Here is a 21493-nt window from a genome sequence, read left to right as displayed (position 1 = left end):
TATTATGTTTACTAAAGTGAAATGAAGGTATATTTTAGATTACTATAATTACTTAATGATATTATGTGTGTTACAACATTTTGGAATAATGTTCTATATAAACCAACAAAACATTTGTGTGTGAATTTACGATAATAAATTGTGTTCGTAGACAATTCAATTAAACAATTAGTTTTAACTACCCCTTTTCACTTTTGTATTTTTCACAATTTTTGTATGAAGTGTTGGGTAAGCAACGTAATTTAAAACCTACGGTTAAAATGACAGTTTAAACGGTTAAAATTTAATCTTCATTTTTGGCACTTCGTTTGTCTCAAATCCTCTTGAATGGACACGAAAATAAATATTCGAAGGGTTTTTTTTATAATAAAAGGTGGCAAACGAGAAAAGCGACCATCTGAATCCGACAAAATGGCGAAGCGACCGCTTCCCATATACAGATGCGTTGCCTACCCTTAATCGACGGAGAAGGAGACGCATATAAAGAGGATATTTCCTCTTCCTATGCGTCTCTTCCGCCGTTAAATCCAATTTCCCTTCCCATCCTTTCTAATAAGAAAAAGAATGTGTAGGAAAAGGGACCAAAGTTGGGTTAACGGGATGTAAAGACACCTTCTATTGTCTACGTCTAGACTTTAATCTTTATGCTTGTCTCATGTAATAGACATAGAAATAGGTTTTTTCGGAATATCAAGCAGATCTAGATATCAATATTGTTAACAATTTGTTTATCTAAAGGCACGACAATGCTCCTACTGAACTGAATACGTCCGAACCAGCCTCTTCTCAATGTGACGGGGACACTTTCATAATCCTAACGGAACCTTGAATTTTTAGTAAGTATTAAAGTCCACAATAATTTACCAGAATATTATATAAGCACTGAGCGAAAAATAGTGGGCCTATCACGATTTGTGAGAAAATATTCGTATAGATATGAACAAAAATTATATAACATTCGTACAGCCCGATGGCTTTAAGTAGACCTACAAATATTACATTTCATAGTCGATTCTTTTAAATAGTGCTAGCCTCACAGTTATACCTCTTCCTTGTTCGGTGCCAGACACTAATCTCTTCTAATTTGTTGTTGTTCTCTATAGAGTTATTATGCTATGTAGAAAGATAGAAAATTATAAAATAACAAAGCAAATCATTTGATTCTTAAAAATGAATCTAGTGCTTCTTAACATTGAATGTACAACTGAATCCCGGTTCCCTACCTAGTGTCTTGGAAAATATGTTAATAGGTGAAAGTAAAATACTTTTTTATTTTATTTAGGATTTCCACCACATTTTGATTGAGTTCGATTGGAATAAAACAGAGAATTAAAAATGTAATTAAGTTGGAGTTATCTTCGTACTTATAGTCGCTAAATGATTACTATTCCTTTTCAGTCGTGCCCGGGACACGTTTAAATTGCTCTATAGAATTTGAATTAATAGAAAAATAAAAACAATAAAGCAAAAGATTTTCGCACACACGTAACTTTTTATTATTGCATTGTGTCTATGGTATTTAATTATTTTAAATTTGTAGGAGTGTAACACCAACAAACAGATGAGAGTGAATGAGTGAATGAAATTTAGAACAATATCTGTGAGAACCATACAAATGAAGAACGAACGATAACGAAACAAAAATTTCTCGTAGATGCGTGTGTAGAATAGAACTACTTTTCTGAATAATTTTGTGTGAAAGAAAGTTATTACTTGTTCAAGTTTCAGTATATTGATACTAAAAGATTGAATAACACACACTCAAAGTTTTCTTTATTTTCCGTCAAATACAACAGAATTCATTTAAAGAAAGATCTGCGTCTATCGCAAATATGGCCGTCCTGTAATGATTTGGTGGTCAGTGATATTATAGTTATTTCGTCTCATTTGTAATATCAAAATGGAGCTGCGTGTCGGTAATAAATACCGACTGGGTCGTAAAATTGGCTCTGGATCCTTCGGGGATATTTATTTAGGTAAGTATTAAAGGATATCTTTGTAAACAAAGAAAGATGGTCATTGGTACAGTATAGCCCAGCTGCAATTTTTTTTGTTTCGAAATAGCCATTCCATTTTGTCAGCTGAGCTGTATTCTAGAGATAGAACTGACTGTTGCAGCAATAGTTTTACTTGGCTTTATAAATGGTTGAAATTTTTGACTTCAATACATGTGATTTCATTGGTTGTTTTGTTCACCGTTGTGTTATGACCATGATTATAAATTGTAAAACATTAAAAAAATATGTTTCATGAAACAATCAATGATTTCATTGAAAGATCAAAAGATAGTTCCTACGTCAATCACACAACCTTTAAGCAAGGACAACAAAATTTATAACCTATATTCATACACTTTAATCTTATCGGATTTAAATAGCTCTTAACAAAGCTTCGCAATTATTCTTTTACGTTATCCTACGAAATGTGTTTAACAAAACAGCTTTGTCATATTCACATAATTTGACAGTAAATACAGTTTATCTGTTACCTGTTTATATAATAAACTAAATGAAAACTAAGATGTTAACCCTAATCCCACATATAAATATATTCCAGGAACCAACATTGTGACAAGGGAGGAGGTTGCAATCAAACTAGAATGTATAAAAACAAGACATCCACAGTTACACATAGAGAGTAAATTTTACAAATTAATGCAAGGAGGAGGTGAGTAATAACTAAGTCAAAGTTATCAATAAGTAGTAAGTATTATATTCAATTGGTAGAAATTGTACGGTATCATACAAAGTATGAGATATCTTTAAACTTTTCTCTAAATGATTTGTTGTAATCCTCAATGCTTGTTATTTATGTGTTATACATAATGTTTATGTGACTATTGTAATAATATGTCAATAAATGATTCAGCAGCAATGATTTGTAACATAAACAGTAAACAATTTAACATTTTCCATCATGATGTAGCCATAAAACTTAACTAAAACTAAATTAATATTGTCATACTTGGATAGGGTGACAAAAAGTGTCAATGCTTCTTACTTTTTTTAACAGTGTTGTGAAATTTAGCTTTCTGACATTCAATGCCAAATATTGCATTAACAACATCGATAATTTCTTTGCAATTAACTTGTAGACTTAAATAAACATGTATTTTAGTCATGAAATTTTTTAATATTAGGTGACTCACTTCTGCAATACAAAGAGATACATTAAAGGTCGGAATCATTTCTGGATCTGTCTTCAATGTTTTGTACATACAAATCCAGAAATTGTATGTACAAACTAATACAAATAAGTTATTATTAGTTGTTTGAGTGCTTTTGTATTTGCATAGAGTAATCATGTTTATCAAATATAGATAATAGCTTGTCTAAGTCATTTGAAAGTTGCAGTCTGTTTGTCCTTGGCAAACTTGTCCTGTTGTAATACAAATTTATGGTGAAAAGAGTCAATTACACAATTTACATTGTTAGCATAAAATCCCAAATTACAACATTTCTCAGTAATGATCTTTTTCCAAATAATAAACTATAATTAAAGAAATTACAAAGTAAATGTATGAGAACTTTCTTCCATGTTTATATAATTAACCTTCACAAAGTATAAGGTTTCAATTTGATACTATTAAATTGTATTAAGAACATCTCAAGTAAATGTCTATAGTAGGAATATAGAAAAAAATATGAACATTCGAAACCAGTCCATCCATCCAAAGAGTGAAAAGGCTTAAATTTAACTAGTCCATGTCATTGCTGACCACAATATTAATTCCTGTCTTTAAACCACTGGGCACCTTTTAATTACCTTTTTAGGGTGTTCAAAAATGCCCTAAATAAAACTTATACTACTTGATGTGATTTTATTTGTTAAACTTTTTTTGTCATTGTGTTGACTTTACCATTATAAACCAAATTACAAAATCAGTTATAAATTGTTTTCACTCTGCCAAATATCTGATTAACAATTTCTTTTTGTCTCACAGTTGGTATCCCTGCAATAAAATGGTGTGGCTCAGAAGGCGACTACAATGTGTTAGTGATGGAGTTGTTAGGTCCTTCTCTAGAGGACCTCTTCAATTTCTGTTCTCGCCGTTTCTCTCTCAAGACTGTTCTCCTACTAGCAGATCAACTTATCACCCGCATCGAAGACATACATTACAGGAATTTCATTCATAGGTATGAGAACATAAAGTCCATTTTATAAATCATACGCCAAGCATTTGTTGGGAACATAGTAACTCACTAGTTATAAGGTTAAAGATAAGAACTAACCTATTTACATTAATAAATTATTGTGGCATCTTTAACTTAAAGCATCACTATAATGATATGTTACATAGTATGCAATTAACTATATCTAGTTTGTAACTTATGTATTTAAAAAATAATATAATATTTAGTTATTACTAGTACCACATGTAATGTAATTAAAATTTTCTTTTACAGAGATATAAAGCCTGATAATTTTCTCATGGGATTAGGTAAAAAAGGAAATTTAGTGTACATAATAGATTTTGGTTTAGCAAAGAAGTACAAAGATCCCCGGACCCAGCAGCATATACCATACAGAGAAAACAAAAACTTAACAGGTAAGAATTGATTGTATCATTTAAATTTCATGTGCCTGGAAATAAACTTATCTTGTTTATTTTTAGTTATAATAATGTTAGAAATATAATTACTAGTATAGTATTACTTATCTGTTCTTAATAATTCTGTGAATACCACCTTATAAAGGTTAAAATCTTTGTATTAGTTTGTTGTAATTAGTGATTTCTATTGAATAGGAGTATAAGGGTTGACTATAGTTTGTAAAAACAAACACATTGTGGGTCAATGTGGTTGTCTATGACCTAGTCACCTCTAAGTGAAGGTAGACTTTGCTCCCCCCAATGGGGACTTGTAGTGAGCTGGTGATGATGATGGTGATAATATTTGCAGGCACGGCGCGATACGCGTCCATCAACACGCACCTTGGCATCGAGCAGTCGCGTCGCGACGACCTGGAGTCACTGGGCTACGTGCTGATGTACTTCAACCGCGGCAGCCTGCCCTGGCAGGGGCTCAAAGCTGCCACCAAACGACAGAAATACGAAAGAATATCCGAGAAGAAATTGTCCACGCCGTTTGATGAATTATGTAAAGTAAGTCCTTTATATCCCTTTATTACTAGAAAAATCTTGAGTGTCTCCAGATCATATCTATGCCAGGTCTACCCTTTGCCTTGCCCTCTTGCTTTGGAAGGATGGATGTTTGTTGGAATTTGTAGCCAAAATGGCTGAATGAATTTCATTAAAATTTGGTATACATGTAGAGGATAGTTTGGAAGAGCACATAGGCTACTTGCTTTTATATTTTTTACTTCAACGCGGACGGAGTCGCGGCCGAAAGCTAGTATTATATAACGAAGGAAATAATCTTCAGTACTTAAATACAAAATAATAACTATTGACAGTTATTATTAATGAATGCAATAACTCACTTTCCTTCAGCATAGTGATGAACTAGCTGGTTATTATACTGGAATTATCTGACTTAATAATTACACTAATTAGTTTTAACATTATCATTTTATTATATTGACAAGGGATTTGTCAATAAAACTTGATTTTTGCATTTAATAATTGCGCTAACAAATTGGAGTCTAGATTATCATGGAGGGTTACTATAAATAATACATTTTATTTCGAAAGTTGTTGATCATTGTGGTTAGTTACTTTAAGTACTAATTATATACCCTACTTATATCTAGCTTACATAACATATATATTTTTTGTTAAGACTCGGAAACATATTAATATTATTATATTAATAACTGCCAATTTTAATTATGCCTATTTATATCCAATTTTGACTAAATAAATGTAGGGTTGGGGCGGTAAAACAAACAGCCGTCTTCGTTTAAAGCTTTATTTTTCACCCTTCCCTACTTTTTACAAGATAAAAATTCTTCACTATTGTTTTTTCCGTCTTATTACACGTCTTTCTTGCACTCCTTCCTGCATTCACTCTGTCTTTCCATACGTCAGTCAAAATCAATCATTCACTCTTACATCTTCGTTCGGAAACTCGCACTCACATCCCACATAAATAAAAGTTCATTATGTCTTGTAGCCCAAAGAGTAAAGTGTTCATATTGTATTCATATTACCAGAGTGTTATATAGTCAATTGAATCTTTTTTAAATGTCTTATTTGTTATAATTCTTAGTGAAACAGACAGGTGATGTTAAATGTGTTTGTAACTGCGCAGAACCATCCGATCGAGTTCCAATTATACTTGAAGTACTGCCGGCGACTGCGCTTCGAGGAGCGGCCCGACTACAGTCACCTGCGTCAGCTGTTCCGCACTCTCTTCCATCGGCAAGGGTTCACATACGACTACGTCTTCGACTGGAATATGCTCAAATTTGGTGAGAACATATACCAATCTGTACATTTTACAAATTCATAGAGTTTTTATAGTAACTTTTAAAAAAAATTAGCAAATTTTATACCAATAAGATTAGCAGTGGATTTTTATAAAATTCCACTAAAATGTAAAGCTACTAACAACTGTTTACAATCGAATTTAATACAAATGAATAATTGTAGGAATATTTGACAATCCTGTCTTTATAATCAGCGATTTACGACAAACAGACATATTAGTGTGTTTAATTTATTAGTAATAATTTATTAATTACACTGATTTTTTTCAAAATAGACCCATAAATAATGAACTATGAATATATTAGTATAATTTCTCATTTCCATTATATTAAGCTTTATGTAATATGACACTTGTCCGTGTTTGTGTCATATTGATGCTTAAAATGTGTATTATTTGTGTGTGTTGGAGGTCCACGGGGCAACTACCTGCCCGGCGGCAACGACCGCACGCTCAGGCGCCACGACCAGAACCAGGAGCCCGACACCAGTGAGTAGAACATTCAATACTCTTGTCTATACTTCAACATTTATTACTACTCAACATTTATATGAAAAACAAGTACGTTTTATGGCTTAATAATTGTATTAAAGACAGCTCTACAAGCTAGATTAGTTTTAGCTTTTTGCCTATTTGTTATGCGGGATGTCAACCATCATGACATATTTTTGAATATTGGTTTTACTACTAAAAAGCCCCATACTCATGAAACCCTTTAGCCATATATTTTTTTTAATGCTACAGACCGAGGTTTGGTAAATTGGAACAAATTGTTTTTCGAGAAAGAGATAAAAACAACGAGGCATACCACCATAGTTACCTAAAATTCTCAACCAGCAAGGCATTCATTGTAATTTGAATTTTGATGTTAGCAATCAATTTTGTTAAATAATTGATGAATTTGCACAGGAACAGATACTTTAATATCTTAATTCTGACCAATATATATGCGAAAGTTTAGATGAATGGATGTTTGTTAGAGTCAGTTGCCTAAACTGCAGAATGGATCTCGATTAAATTTGACAGGTCTAGAAATTTGTCTGAAAGAACATATATACTGTTATTTTTGTTCTTTTATTTCTATGTGGACAAAGTCGCGGGTGAAAGCTAGTATATTAATATTAAGAGTGATGTTTGTTGCAGCTGCGGGCGCGGCGGGGCAGCCCAGCACGACGGTGGCGGCCATCTCCGAGTGGCGGTGAGTCCCATCGCCGGCGCCGCAGAGATAGCCCCCGCCGGGCCCGCGGCGCGCCCCGCCCCCGCGCCGCCCGCGCCCCCGCGCCACCCGCGCCCCCCGCGCCACGCCCTACCAGCCCCCCCCACGCCACAAGCCAAATATACCACCTCGTAAGTGCTAAACTTAATCGAAAACAAATTTTGTACGCATTCAAATTGAAACTATCCATATATTGTAAATTATTTAATTTTAGACTTAACGAGTGAGGGCTGAACTGTGTCGTTTATAAATGTGACTCATTTAAGCATAGCTAGTAATTAGGCCTATTGCATCTATTGTACTTTACGCTCAGTTATATTTAGATGTTAAGGTACGAGAGCGGTGGTTGGCTGAGACCGGTAATGCGATATCGGTCTCGCCGATTGGCTTAGGTGTAGTAGATGTTAACAAAGATTTAAATACATAGATAGGTCATTACGAACACGTATGGTTGTTACTACTATAATAAAATGTAATAATTGCCACAATGTTTTTTATGTCATGAGTATAAAATTTCCTTTCTTTCGAATAAAATACATCGAACATTATCGTGTTTTACATCTTAATTTGATTTCTCATTGAGTTTATGCTTTCGTGTAAGTTATATTTTTAATTAATTTCTTTTCTTTTTATTTTCCTGTAAACAGTAATGACAAAAATCAGATATTTATAAATGTTTGAGCATTTCGACATTTGACAAGTGAAAATTGCCAAATCATCTTATGTGACAGCAACAAGTCATTCATTCATTTGTAAGTCATTCACTCGCATGGACGTGGCAGGACGTAGCGGCCTATGTATGCATTAAAATCTTTGTGTATAATGCATTTATCTGATTCGCATCGGATTGTGTTATGGCAATATATTTACACCAAGAGTGTTTTTCGATAGTAAATAATCACTAAGGCCAAAATGTTATTACTTAGTTATTCCATCGATTTAAATGTTACGATACGTTTTTTTGTGACTAAAATGTGCAATTTTATAACTAACAAACATTAAGTTCATGAAGAAAATACAAATTAGTTCTTTTTTGTAATTTTTGGTATTATGTTAAAATTTGTCTTCCGTGTTTATAAGCTGTAAACATGTTTCTAAGGTAGCAAAGACAAAGTTTTAATGTGGGAAACATGTTCCGATGCTGAATTTCATGTCTCGATCACTGCCACAAATTAAATAGATAAGTGTTTCTACACAAGCATAATATATCCATTTTGTACACTTATTATAGTAAAGTTATTGTGGATATGGCGAATTTTTCGATACTATGATAGAAAAAATATAAAATTAAAGTTAATATTTGAAATTAATGTGCATCAGTCAATTTATTTGTCGAGATAATTTATACGATATTTTTGTTTGTCACACACTACCGTTTTGTGGGGATAAACATTCCTCTTATACTTTTTTATTTCGAATCTTTTAACTGTGATCTCATATTGTTTACCAAAATCTTTGCCTTCAGTATAACTACTGTAGTGTACTACATCCTACTTGCAAGGCGAGGGTATAAACAAGATTGGATTTTTTCTTTTTAATTTGAATATTCTAAACTTGAAAGTAATATTTTTTTTTGTAAATATTAATATTAGAATCTAATTGTTGTATACTTATGTAAAATCTATCACATGTTCGCATCGATGTGACCGTTAATACAACGCCTAGGGTAAAGTTAGTTTAACTCAAATTGGTGCGTGATTTCGTGGTGACGTCATCAGGTCCCACGCGCCAATTTGAACTGAACTATGTACAATCCGAACCATCCATCTCAGATATGACTGAGAATCGGGTTCAATAATCCTATGTAAATAATATTTTTTTTAGTGACTGCAGAGTTAAGCTATACTGGATAAAATGAAATTTTAAGAATCATAACTATAATTTTCTTTTTATTTTAGTGACTTTTTTCCATGCGTTCTTTAGAAACGTATATGAAAATAATTTAATACTTTTTTTCTGTTCACATAAACTCATCAGTCAGTATTTTAAATTTTGTGAAAAACTAACATATCCATGTATTTTATGTATAATTTCGATTTAGATTTTCTATAGGCCGTGTAAAATTAGATTGTATATTTTAATATTTAATTAAGCGACGAATAATGTCGGTGAATCCATTTTCAAATGAGAACTGGTTTCAAATGGCAATAATCTTCGTGAGTTTTGAACTACCGCCATTATCTGTCCAAGTGGTCGGGATTCAGTTCAAACGGGATTGAAGTTGAGTTATCCTAGATAAATGCGGTCGTTATAGCTTTTTTCTTTGTATAATAACCAAAATATGTTATGATATTATTTTACTAACTCGTGGGATATTTTAGGGCAAGTATCGAGTATGGGTTTGTGTAGATAAGTGTTCGCCAGTGTAAGGAAAGAACAAGGACGCTTGTAACGGCTTCTACGGAGTCAGTGTCCGCTTTAACCGACGAAAGACTTTATGAATTTAATTTTGTATATAATAATTGTAAGTTATATTAAGGCCGACACTGTTTTTTACAATATATTAGATATAACATAACTGTTTTAGTGCACGCCGCGTATGCAAAGACGGCTGCATTGTCCACGTGACGTCATCGAGGTGACGGATCGCGTTTGTCATTGAACATTGTCACTGGTTTTTGTGAAAAACAAATAAAAATAAAAATTTTATATATTACACTACTTTAAATGATAACATTAGCATTGATTTGTAAATATATACTTTATTTCTACTATTTTGCCATTATATTAACATATAAATTGATACGCGATCTGTTATATGGAAGTAATGATTATAGATTTATCGATTGTTTTGGCTAGTGGCATCTTTGCATATGCGTCGTGGTAGTATAGTCATGATTTGGCTATTTTAACGCATATTATAATTTGATTGGCTCTGTTTTTGTGTAGCCTATATGTACAGACGCCGATATCGTTATCCGGAGACGGAGGGAGGGAACGAATCGTTTAGTTGTAGGATGTATGGAGAATAGAGATACAGCTACTATCGGATCTATAAATACTTGTATTTAAGGTGCGGGATGAGGAGGCGACAGTTCCCTCCATATTTGAAGTTATCCTATTAATGTGACATAGTACCGATGTTTGTTTACGTGAATGTGTTCGTTGTACAACTGTCCCGTGCTGGCAATTATAGCTCTTAGCATATAATTATGCTTCTATTATATAAATTGTTAATGCTTGCATTGTTTTCTATGTCCAGTATGTATTAATTCCTTTGGCACAATAAACCAGGTAAAATGAAACTTGACGATTTTTATTTACAATCCTTTAATGTTCCTTAATGTTTTAGTAGATTTGAAATACTTTTCAGTAGTGAAATACTTTCAAATTAAATCACGCATCTCTTATTTGAAACAGTTTTTGGAAGTTTTTATTTTTTTCACGTATTTCTTTTAAATGACTATGTTGCTAGGAATCCCCCGTCTATCGGCAACTCGACTCCGTTTATCATGCTCGCTTTGTCACTTAGCAGAAATATTATTGCGTTCACCACCTCGTGCACTTCACTAAATCTAAAATTAAAAAAACTCTTTTTAACAATTATACTATGTGAAACATGCTAGGCTACTCCTTTTTTAACAGTAATCACATTTTTTGATAATTTTAGTAAAGAAAGGAATGTGCATTAAAAAATAAGATTCTTTTACACACGTTTCAGTTATCGCACCTCTAATAATTGAACGATAAAGTGAACAAGGTTAATAAAAACATTAACTCTGTTTTAGTGATAAGTTTATCTTATTTATGACTAGGCTTTGTGTTTGTGATAATGTTTCAATATGCGTGAATAAAACTCCAAGCTAATTGGGTGTTTCCTGTTGGGCCGAGCAGTGGATCGATTCAATCGACCCAATCGGAGTTTTCCCATTGGATCAATTTTTATCTATCCAATGGGAAATTATGTTCCCGTTCGATCAATTCAAATTGCAATGTGTCCTGTCATTTGCAAAAGTTTTATTTTAACTTAAATATCTAATAACCAAAATTCAAATATTAAAAAATCATCGTCCTTCACTATTTTATTAAAACTAATAAGTAAAAAATCGACACAATCACAATACTAACTGCTGGAATAACGGAATCAATACCTGTGTCTCTAAGTGGGTATTGGGTAGTATTTTGTACCTATTTGATTTTCAACATTTTGGCAATCTACATCGATCGGTCCATCGAGAAACATCTAGCTAATTTAATTCCGTAAAAAGTGACATATTCTTTGTTTTTGTCATTAACATTTTTGTGACTGACATCACCTTAAATGATCCTCCAGCTCAAACCTGAACATTTTTTTTTCCACAAGGTGCTCCACATAAATCTTTAGTACGACTAGACGAACTCAATTATTTATATTACCTGCCAAGTGGTATTTTAGACATCATCCGCTTTGCCTTAGTTTGGTCCGCCCACACTTCTCTGCCCAGTTCCGTCAGTACGACGGTGGGGTTGACTGTGTTAGCGCGTATACCATGCGGTCCCAGTTCGACGGCCATTACACGTGTCATCGCGTCAACAGCGCCTTTTGACGCACAGTATGCCACGTGGTCGTGGAAACCCGCCTGGAATATTATATCTGTTGTAAGTGGAACAGCGAAGACGCTTCTAAAATTCGAATTCTCTTGAATAAGCCTTGATTGTCGATTTTAGTGGGTTAGTTCCAAACCCAAAATGAAAATACTAAAAAGCAATTGAGCTACCTTTGTCAATACTTCGGATTAAAATTAAGATGAAATGTCCGAACGACCTGAATGACCTTCAGCTTAAAACTCTGTACTGTTTAGTACCGTACCTTTGAAGCTTGTGAAGATATGCTAACTATAGAACCCTTGATGTTATTGTCAATCATTTTTTTCGCGACGACTTGAGATATGTTGAGGATAGCTTTTGTGTTGATAGCAATAGATCTGCAGAGTAAAAGAAAAATCGAATTAATGGAGTGGCAAAATGTTAAAATATTAGAGAAATACTGTTGTTACTTTCGTACTTACTCATCGAAAGTTGTCGGTTTACACTCCAAGAACGGCTCCATTAATCCCACGCCCGCGCAATTGACCAATCCATGGAATATACCGAGGGAATCAACGACTTGACGAGTTCTATCCCAATCACGGACATCGACACAGGCGGTCTCTATCGACGGATATTCGCACTTCAATTTGTATAGATTGTCAGCCTGATGTGACAATGCAACGACGTTAGCACCCAATCGCCACAGTTCTAAAACTACACCTCTTCCGATACCTAAAAATTAGCGACAAAACTTGTAACTATAATTGTGGAAGTTAACACGGTTGAATGTTAGAGTTTGTAGCTTAAACTGCTGAATGGATCTCAATGAAAAATGGCATAGATGTAGAGGATAGTCTGGAAAAACACTGGCTACTTAATTTCGTTTTTTTTTTTATTTCCTGAGGGCCAAAGCTAGATTTATCATAAAGGTGGATACCAAGTTATAAAAACTTGTGAAAGGTCAGTATTAGTTATAGAATGATCCGATAAATGACGTATGTTACAATTTAACTGTAACGTGTCAAAAACGCGAATATTAAATTACCAGAACATCCTCCTGTGACCAGTATTCGTTTTTCTTCGAAATATTTGTCCATTTCATTAACGACGTGTCCAACACTGTAAATTGTTTGCACGACTATTTCCTTATCAAATTAACTGTAAACACTTTTATCAATAATCAGAGTGGTCGGTGTGTCTTATATGTTATCTGTATTAATGTTTTGTTATAGTTGTCAATAAAATATATTAATGGTAAACTAGCTTTCGCCCGCGACTCCGTCCGCATGGAATAAAATGTGTGTTCTTCGCGACTATCCCCTACACCTATAGCAAATTTCATCGAAATCCTTTCAGCCGTTTAGGCTACAAACTCTAACATCCATCCATCTAAACATTTGCTTTTATTATATTACCATGATTTTAACAACGCTTATGACAGCCAGTGGACAGAGACTGACAATGTTAAATTTTAGAAAAGTTAACGAATATCGAAGTTAAATTTTAAATCAAAGAATTTAAATTTCTATTAACTATACTATTATTATGCTATGAAGAAAAATCTTATTAAAATGAAACAAATTACTTGAACACAACGCCTTTATTCACAAACTTATTTAAATATGGCCTACATATGCCGTAGTCAAATTTCGGTTATTAAAGATATTTTGACTGAACTTTAGAAGTTAAAAAGTGATTAAACACGATAGACATTTTAAAATATATGTGCATATGAATTATAATTTTTAATGTAATATTTCATGTTTACAAATTAAAGCACTACATTAGTATTAAAAATATAGGATTATGATATATTGCTAATCTAAGCCTCGCATTTTCATTATTCCAAATTTTTAAAGTTATTCAAAATGTGATTTACCAATTTTTTTATAGGAACATACATAATATACATATTAAAATCACTGGATATTTATACCATTCGTCAAAATAATTATACACTACAAAAAATAAAAAATTTTATCTTACCCTTAATTCGAGAGTGTTTTCGTAGAAAAAAAAAACATGTAGCAACACTAAAATCTCACGTATTTTTCTCTAATCTAGTTAGTGGATTTTTTCCAATTTGTTGTTCGTCACACTCTCGAATTAAGGGTTAATACTAGTTTTATTTAAAAATAAAAATACATAAAAACATATTAAACATTATCAAAAATGTATTTAATTAGGCAACAAAACATTCTTTGGTACTTAAAAAATACATAAAAACAAATCAAATTAACAGATCTTGGAACATTGACCATAAATCAGATACATAACCATTACAACTTATAAAAAAAATAATTAAAACACCCTTCAGGATTATGTAGCAAGAAATCCTCCGTCAATAGGCAATTCAACACCATTAATCATACTAGATCTTTCACTTAACAAGAAAACTACAGCATTCACAACTTCTGATACTTCTCCAAATCTGAAAAAAGCAGTTATTTTATTTTATTGTCACATTATAATGTCATCAGCCAATTATATCAGCTACCATCTTACTCAAATTTATTCTTAATCTATTTTCAAGGTGCAGCTGATACCTATATATCTTACTTCTTTTTAGTATTTAAAATGCAAATGTTTAGAATGACTAAATGGATCTTAATTGGCCAAAGATGTATAATATAGTCTGAAAGAACATAGTCTACTTATAATTTTTTTTTAATTCTGTGTGGAAAAAGGTGCTTGTTGCAGGCAAAAGATAGCAAGTGCATAAAAACTTATACTCTCCCAAGATAGGTAGTAAAAACTATTAGGACCAAAATATGATGAAACTCGGCATAGAAGTAGAGGATAATACGGAAGAATACATAGGCTATTTACTTTTGTTTTTTTATTATATCAAGTGGATGGATTCATGAGCAAAAGCTAGTAAGATATAAATTTAAAAATATGCATACCTTCCCAATGGTATTTTAGCTTTCATCTCCGCAGCTTTATCTGGATCTGACCATCCAACTTTAGCCATAGCTGTCATTATAACTGTTGGATTGACTGCATTCACTCTGATTCCATGTGGGCCGAGTTCTAATGCCATTGCACGAGTCAATGCATCAAGTGCGGCTTTTGATGCACTGTAAATAGCATGGTCTTTCAAAGCTGCCTGAAAGATGTGTTTAAAATATTGTTCATTGAAATAGTGGACAAACTGCATTGCCTAGCACCAGAATAGACACAAACTCATTACTAGCAATTTATTGTAAGTATTCATTGTTAAGCAAGTGGACTTTTCTATTTTATTTCCTAGTATTTGCTTAACATACTTTTATTATTACAATGTAGAATAAAATATATTATTATCATAGCTATAATTTTCCACTGTTTTCATATTGCATAAAATACTATTTTATCCATTATGTAAGCAATATTATTTATGGTAAACATCTCAAAGTGGAATTGCAAAGTCAATGAACTTTATTGAACAGGAAAAGTGGAACACAACTGATAACATTTTATTGCAAGTACAAAAGAGTTCTAGTGTGAAATACAATTTAACTTTACCGTTTAGTAAATATTACAAATGAAATTAAGCAGAACATGCAATTTATTTGAATTTAATGCATCATTAGAATATTCTTTTTTGAACAGTTCACAACTAAAGGTAAAATTTGTTGAAAGTTTGATGAAATAAAATTATTTAAGTATGTGAGCACTGTTATATTTCTTAAACAAATAACTCACCTTTGAAGCTTGAGAAGATATATTAACAATCGCTCCATGAGTTTTATTTTCTACCATTTTCCGTGCAACCACTTGACTTATGTTAAGAACAGCTTTTACATTGATATCAAAGGTCCTGGAAAATTAACACATAAATGTAGTAAACCTATGAATTTTAAACTTAATATATATTTTATATAATATATATTTTATAATAACTTACTTGTCGAAGTCTCCAGGGGTGCAATTAAGAAATGGTTCACAAATGGCAATGGCTGCATTGTTCACTAATGCATCAAAATGCCCTAGAGACTCAACAACAGCCCGAGTTTTCTCCCAATCGGCTAAATCCATATCAACGATATCGATAGATGGATATTCACTTTGTAAGGTTTCTAAATGCGATCTTGTTCTCGAAAGTGCTACTATGTTTGCTCCGGCACGCCAAAGTTCAACTGCAATACCTCGTCCAATGCCTATGAAAGACAAGTTTTGATTATATGCCATGTAATTCATTGTTTTTAAAAGATTTGTAGCCTGAAGAGTTTAGTAAATGGATAATGTACTAACCTTGCCCAGCGCCGGTAACTAGTATACGCTTTCCCTTAAATGATATTTCCATCTTCCACTTTTATTTATTAACTAACTAAGACCACAATTAAATCGGAAATAATATGTTACTGTAAACTTTCGTGGTAAAATATAGCTATTCTGAAATGATTAAAAATGTTATCGCTGTCACTCATTTACGATTGACGTTTGGTTATGTCAATTACAGTTGACTTTGACATGTCAAAGACAAAGAGTATAAAATAGCAAAAATATGATGAAAAATCGAGTTTACTATTCGTAGAAACACTTTATGAATCGATAAAATTAATATCTGCCTCAATTATTTTTTTAAAGTAGTATAAAATAATACTGTATTTCTAATTCAAGCCTAAACATAGCTCATAAAGTGGTTAATTAGACTCATATACTTGTAATGCCAATATTTAATAACATTTTATTACAACAGCTGGATAGCTTTCCAGCTAGGAACCTAATTGTTGTTAATAAAATATATGCTTCTTCAATTATAATTATAAGCAGTTTAGGCTACAAATTATAACAAACACCCATCTAAACTTTCGCATTTACAATATTAGTAAGATTATATCTTTCACAAGGATGAAATAGCGTGGCGTCAACGTAATACTGTTCATAGGTTCGACGTGAAAAATCCTTTCGTTGCATATTTTTCATTCTAAGCAAGGCTGTGAAATAGTAACATGAAATTAATCTTAATAATTCGAATTGCATTCGACACGGCTACTGTTTTAAGTTTATATAATGTTCTTCTACGTAGATGCATTTTACACTAAAATGGTGAATACACGACTGTTCTTTTTTTTATTTCTCGTTAATGTAAAATGTGACAAGGTGACTAAATTAACTTTAAACGATACAAAGAGTTCGATTAATCAATACAGTGGTGATAAATTTCCTACCAAATATTTAACAATTGAAAATAACTTACCAAATATAGATGATTTTAAATTATACATCCTAAGTTTAAGACGAACAGTTTTCTATTTTAATAAAACTCCAAATAAAACTGACGGGAATGTAGCCTTGGGGGCATTTTTCGTGAAATGTAAGAGTATTTTATAGATTTTCTTACACACTAAAATATAATAGCCTGTTAACATTTACAAATTAACCTTATTTTATCAGTGATAATGGTAAAAGCAATTTAAAAATATAGGACACTGGTGGCATTGTTTAATATTCGATAACTTAATCTAATGATGTTAAATTGAAATCACATTTTTGTATTACATAAATTTAGTAAATCATACTATTGTTATTCATAGCCCTTTTAAAACGAACCCTTCAAGAATATGGCTCCAAGATTACAGAATTAGAATCGAACAAATTGAGGAATATAATAAGCAAATGTGAAAATCTTGTTTCACATTACATTTATATTAATTACAAATATGGTTGGGACGATTTAGAGTTCAGAGGTAAGATATCGTTATGTATTAAATAGTTCCCATTTGATTAAGTTAATTAGGAATAAATAGCGAAAAACTTACACTTTCAACACTATAGTAATACATTAGAAAAATTTGGGAATATTGTGTTAAGGGGGACAAGGTCTTCTTAGCTGATCTGCTTACCCAGTGTATATTGGTGGCCATCTTTGATTTTCTGCGCAAGTCGACTGCAAGTCACTGACGATTATGTAATAAAAGCATTTAAAAGTAAATAATACATGAAAATAAACTGTCCTAATTTTGAAACATTGTTTCCATAGTATCACGAATGTTCAAAGATGATAGTGCTCAAATATATTCAATACGTGGTTTCAACAAGGGTCGATTAAAGAGATGGCTTCATAGTAGTTTCAAAATGCATGAATACGTCGAAGATATGGACACTACTACGATGCCCAGAGAGAAATATACGCAGCTCACGGAGTCGTCAATAGGGTATCATATTGTTATGCAAACATCAGGTAATTATTTGAAGTCTAGACATTTACTGGTAGATTAGGAGTGCTCTTCTCATAACATAAATTTGAAGAATGTTAGACATGTTATTTTAAATCATTATACACACTCACTTTTCTAGAAAGGACAAATATAGCCAACTAAATAAATGTGTATATTTTGACCTTTAAAATCTGAATTGTTGTTTATTTTTGTTCAGACGTGTGTCTATCTCGGGTTATACACGAGTTGGAACCAATAGACTTCTCCGAAATGAAGTCATGTCGTTCGGACAAGTATTGTTATAAAGGTATCCACTCTACACCTTCGATATCATATTCTCTTACTCACAGGTGAATTTCTTTTTAATATCATATGTAGCTTTTATATCAATTTTGTTACTTTAGTAAAAAAAAACATTTTCCCCTCTCAATTCGAAACCGAATAAAGAAGAGATTCTTTTAATAGGAATCATCAACCATTTTTCCTAACTTTCGGATATGAATTTGATAATAATTAGATACTACTTTACGCTTTTTCGTAGGCTTTTGAACATAATGCTACGGCGACAAGTGCGTCGTTGCTACATGACCAGTGTTGCTGAAGACGATACCCTCATGGACCAGCTCTGCGCCTTCATGTACAGAGAGGCAGTGTACATTGCACGAAGAGGGTTCTTTGCGAGAGACTTATTTTTAGAACACTGTAAGAATTTAATGTGTTTTTTTATTTTTGATAACATTTTTACAATCTAGTTTACTTCAATTTACCTTTTTCTTTGAAGTAAAACAAAATTATTGTTTCCAGTAACGCTTTGCGGGATGTTAGGCTACGAAGAGTTCCATCGGCGTAACTGGTTCAAGAAGATCATAAGTTGGATGGATCAGAAGGGCTGTATTAAGGAATCGCGTAACTTCAACTATAATAGCACTGCTATATTTATCAAACGTATTGGTGAAGACCACAAGTTGGTCAAACATGTTCGAAAGAAGTTCTACAGAGACCTTCTAGAAGATTGTGATACTCATCCTATGGCTCTCCTTATTGTTGTGCTTGCACACGGAATCAGATATGCGGCGCACAATTTACCATAAAACAATTGAAATTAGAAAAGATGAAAATATGAAGACAATTAGTAAATTCCTCTAGCGTCTTTGAACTCTTTAGCGTATTTGTTGTTTTACAAACTTAAGACGTAGATCTTCGTTTTGTAAAAAAAACTATTCGACGTCGTAACGTTTTACCGATAGTATGAAAATATAAATCTTGTACAATTTAAAACGATTATACATGCCTTAAGTAACCGTTTTATATCTGTACACGCGGTACTATTAAGAATTGATTCACAGCAGAGTTAAAAACCTCTTTTTTAGATTTTATTTTGGATTCAAATTGTAATCTATTCATGTTGCAAGAAATCCTCCGTCAATTGGCAGCTCTACTCCGTTTATCATGCTCGCTTTGTCGCTTAACAAGTATAGCACCGCGTCGACGACCTCCGATACTTCTCCGAATCTATGAAAGAATACCAATTCATTAACAAAATCGGGAATGTTGAAGCATCATATATTACGATCTAGAATAATGCCCATGAATATTCTTTTATAGTATTTTCCAGATTTGTCATGGTTAAAATTAGATATAAGTGAAAGACGCACATAATCCAAGGGTAAGCAGATTAAAGGAACATAAATTTGGGGAAATACTTTAGTCGAACCAAAGGAAAATCTGAGATTTCTGAAACAAGGCTTTGCACTGATAAGTATCTCACCTTCCGAGTGGTATTTTGGAGAGCATCGCACTAGCTTTATCCGGATCAGCCCAGCCGATCCTACCCATCGCTGTCATGATGACGGTTGGGTTAACAGCATTCACTCTGATACCGTACGGGCCTAGTTCCAACGCCATAGCGCGGGTTACAGCGTCCAGACCAGCTTTGGAAGCACTATAAACTGTATGGTCTTTAAGTGCTGCCTGGAACAGTAATAAAATTAGAACAAAAAACCACAGATTAACCTCATATCAATACAAAAATGACCTTAGATGCTTGCGAGGAAACATTAACTATGGCTCCTTGTGTTTTATTGTCTATCATTTTCTTCACAACAACCTGGCTCACGTTGATGATCGACTTCAGATTGATATTCATAGTCCTGGAAAACGAGACACAGAATAATTTAACAAATTAATAATATTGACACTTGTTTTTTTGTAGTATTATCCATTTTTGCATCTAATTTAATGTTTTACTTACGTATCAAATGCTTCTGGCGTACATTCAAGGAAAGGTTGACATAATCCTATTCCAGCATTATTGACGAGGGCGTCGAAATGTCCTAAAGACTCTATAACTTCTCTGGTCTTGTCCCAATCGCCTACATCTAGTTCAACAATGTCGATAGAAGGATATTCATTCTGGAGGGATTCCAGGTGCGATCGTGTGCGGGAGACGGCAACCACTTTAGCTCCAGTTCGCCATAGCTGTTCTGCTATCCCGCGACCAATGCCTACAAAGTTTGATAACTGTAAATCTATTTGATAAATACTAGTTCTAAAGTAAATTTTGCAATATATTGCCACAAATATGTACCAAAACAGTAAGAGAATAGTTCTTGATAAAGTCAATTTGTATGACTTACCTTGACCAGCACCCGTCACGAGAACCCTTTTTCCTCTGAATGATATTTCCATAGTTTATTTACCTAGGAAAGAGAAAAGACATATCACTAATATTATTTGCCAACCGTAAATGTGTTTAATTTCTTTTTCTTGTATAACGGAAATCTAAGGTTTTAATAAAATTTTATCCTACTCCAAGTTTGAACTAGTAAATAAGATTAAAAAGAATCTCACCTATTCTTATCCAAAACACTAAATTCCGAGAACACAACAACGACTAACCACAGCCACGATAAATGCTGATGACAGTTTTTTTACGACTCTTATCATTTAACCTTCAACTCGGGTTAAATAATCTTGTATTATCGCTCACATAAAGTGTTTTAAGAAACAATCGCTAAAATAAACAAAAGAGATCGAGTAAAATTTTTTCTGAGACAATGTTTTCTTCGTCGCATTTTACGTCAAAAGGTACACGGAAACTCGTAAACCTGTTTTATAGTAAGTTACTGAACTGTTCTCTATGGTTATGCAGAGGCCTTTTGGCCAATTTATAAGTCTAAAATTATCTTTCACTCCTTTCCTTTAGTTTTTTTATATACGCACGGTTTATTTTG

General features: G+C 32.8%; 5 protein-coding genes across 5 annotated transcripts; 2 read left to right on the top strand and 3 right to left on the bottom strand.

The window, feature by feature from the left end:
• The first annotated feature begins 1618 nt into the window (after nt 1–1618).
• On the top strand, nt 1619–10850 carry LOC106107190 (casein kinase I isoform epsilon). The gene is made up of 8 exons (XM_013287925.1): nt 1619–1976; nt 2557–2667; nt 3944–4136; nt 4407–4549; nt 4902–5104; nt 6213–6372; nt 6801–6878; nt 7533–10850. The coding sequence occupies exons 1-8, from the start codon at nt 1901–1903 to the stop codon at nt 7589–7591; spliced, it is 1023 nt and encodes a 340-aa protein (XP_013143379.1). The 5' UTR covers nt 1619–1900; the 3' UTR covers nt 7592–10850.
• Nucleotides 10851–11005: 155 nt separating this feature from the next.
• Nucleotides 11006–13300, bottom strand: LOC106107183 (L-xylulose reductase-like). The gene is made up of 5 exons (XM_013287915.1): nt 13160–13300; nt 12594–12846; nt 12395–12509; nt 11962–12164; nt 11006–11120 (listed from the first exon to the last, which is right to left on the bottom strand). Exons 1-5 carry the CDS (start codon nt 13209–13211, stop codon nt 11009–11011), a joined length of 735 nt encoding a protein of 244 aa, XP_013143369.1. The 5' UTR covers nt 13212–13300; the 3' UTR covers nt 11006–11008.
• Nucleotides 13301–13699: 399 nt separating this feature from the next.
• Nucleotides 13700–16527, bottom strand: LOC106107182 (D-erythrulose reductase-like). Its single transcript, XM_013287914.1, has 5 exons — nt 16351–16527; nt 16004–16256; nt 15802–15916; nt 15021–15223; nt 13700–14545 (listed from the first exon to the last, which is right to left on the bottom strand). The coding sequence occupies exons 1-5, from the start codon at nt 16400–16402 to the stop codon at nt 14434–14436; spliced, it is 735 nt and encodes a 244-aa protein (XP_013143368.1). The 5' UTR covers nt 16403–16527; the 3' UTR covers nt 13700–14433.
• Nucleotides 16528–16717: 190 nt separating this feature from the next.
• On the top strand, nt 16718–19505 carry LOC106107180. Its single transcript, XM_013287911.1, has 6 exons — nt 16718–17416; nt 17637–17789; nt 18083–18283; nt 18478–18610; nt 18802–18962; nt 19065–19505. Exons 1-6 carry the CDS (start codon nt 17113–17115, stop codon nt 19349–19351), a joined length of 1239 nt encoding a protein of 412 aa, XP_013143365.1. The 5' UTR covers nt 16718–17112; the 3' UTR covers nt 19352–19505.
• A 106-nt stretch (nt 19506–19611) lies between these two features.
• Nucleotides 19612–21365, bottom strand: LOC106107181 (L-xylulose reductase-like). Its single transcript, XM_013287913.1, has 6 exons — nt 21111–21365; nt 20897–20959; nt 20512–20764; nt 20296–20410; nt 20029–20231; nt 19612–19772 (listed from the first exon to the last, which is right to left on the bottom strand). Exons 2-6 carry the CDS (start codon nt 20946–20948, stop codon nt 19661–19663), a joined length of 735 nt encoding a protein of 244 aa, XP_013143367.1. The 5' UTR covers nt 20949–20959; nt 21111–21365; the 3' UTR covers nt 19612–19660.
• Between the last annotated feature and the right edge of the window lie 128 nt (nt 21366–21493).

The sequence above is a fragment of the Papilio polytes genome, unplaced genomic scaffold (assembly GCF_000836215.1).
Source record: "Papilio polytes unplaced genomic scaffold, Ppol_1.0 DF822067.1, whole genome shotgun sequence".
In the NCBI taxonomy this organism is placed as follows: domain Eukaryota; kingdom Metazoa; phylum Arthropoda; class Insecta; order Lepidoptera; family Papilionidae; genus Papilio; species Papilio polytes.
Note: the sequence above shows the minus strand (reverse complement) of the source record. Positions and strands in the feature narration are given on the sequence as shown.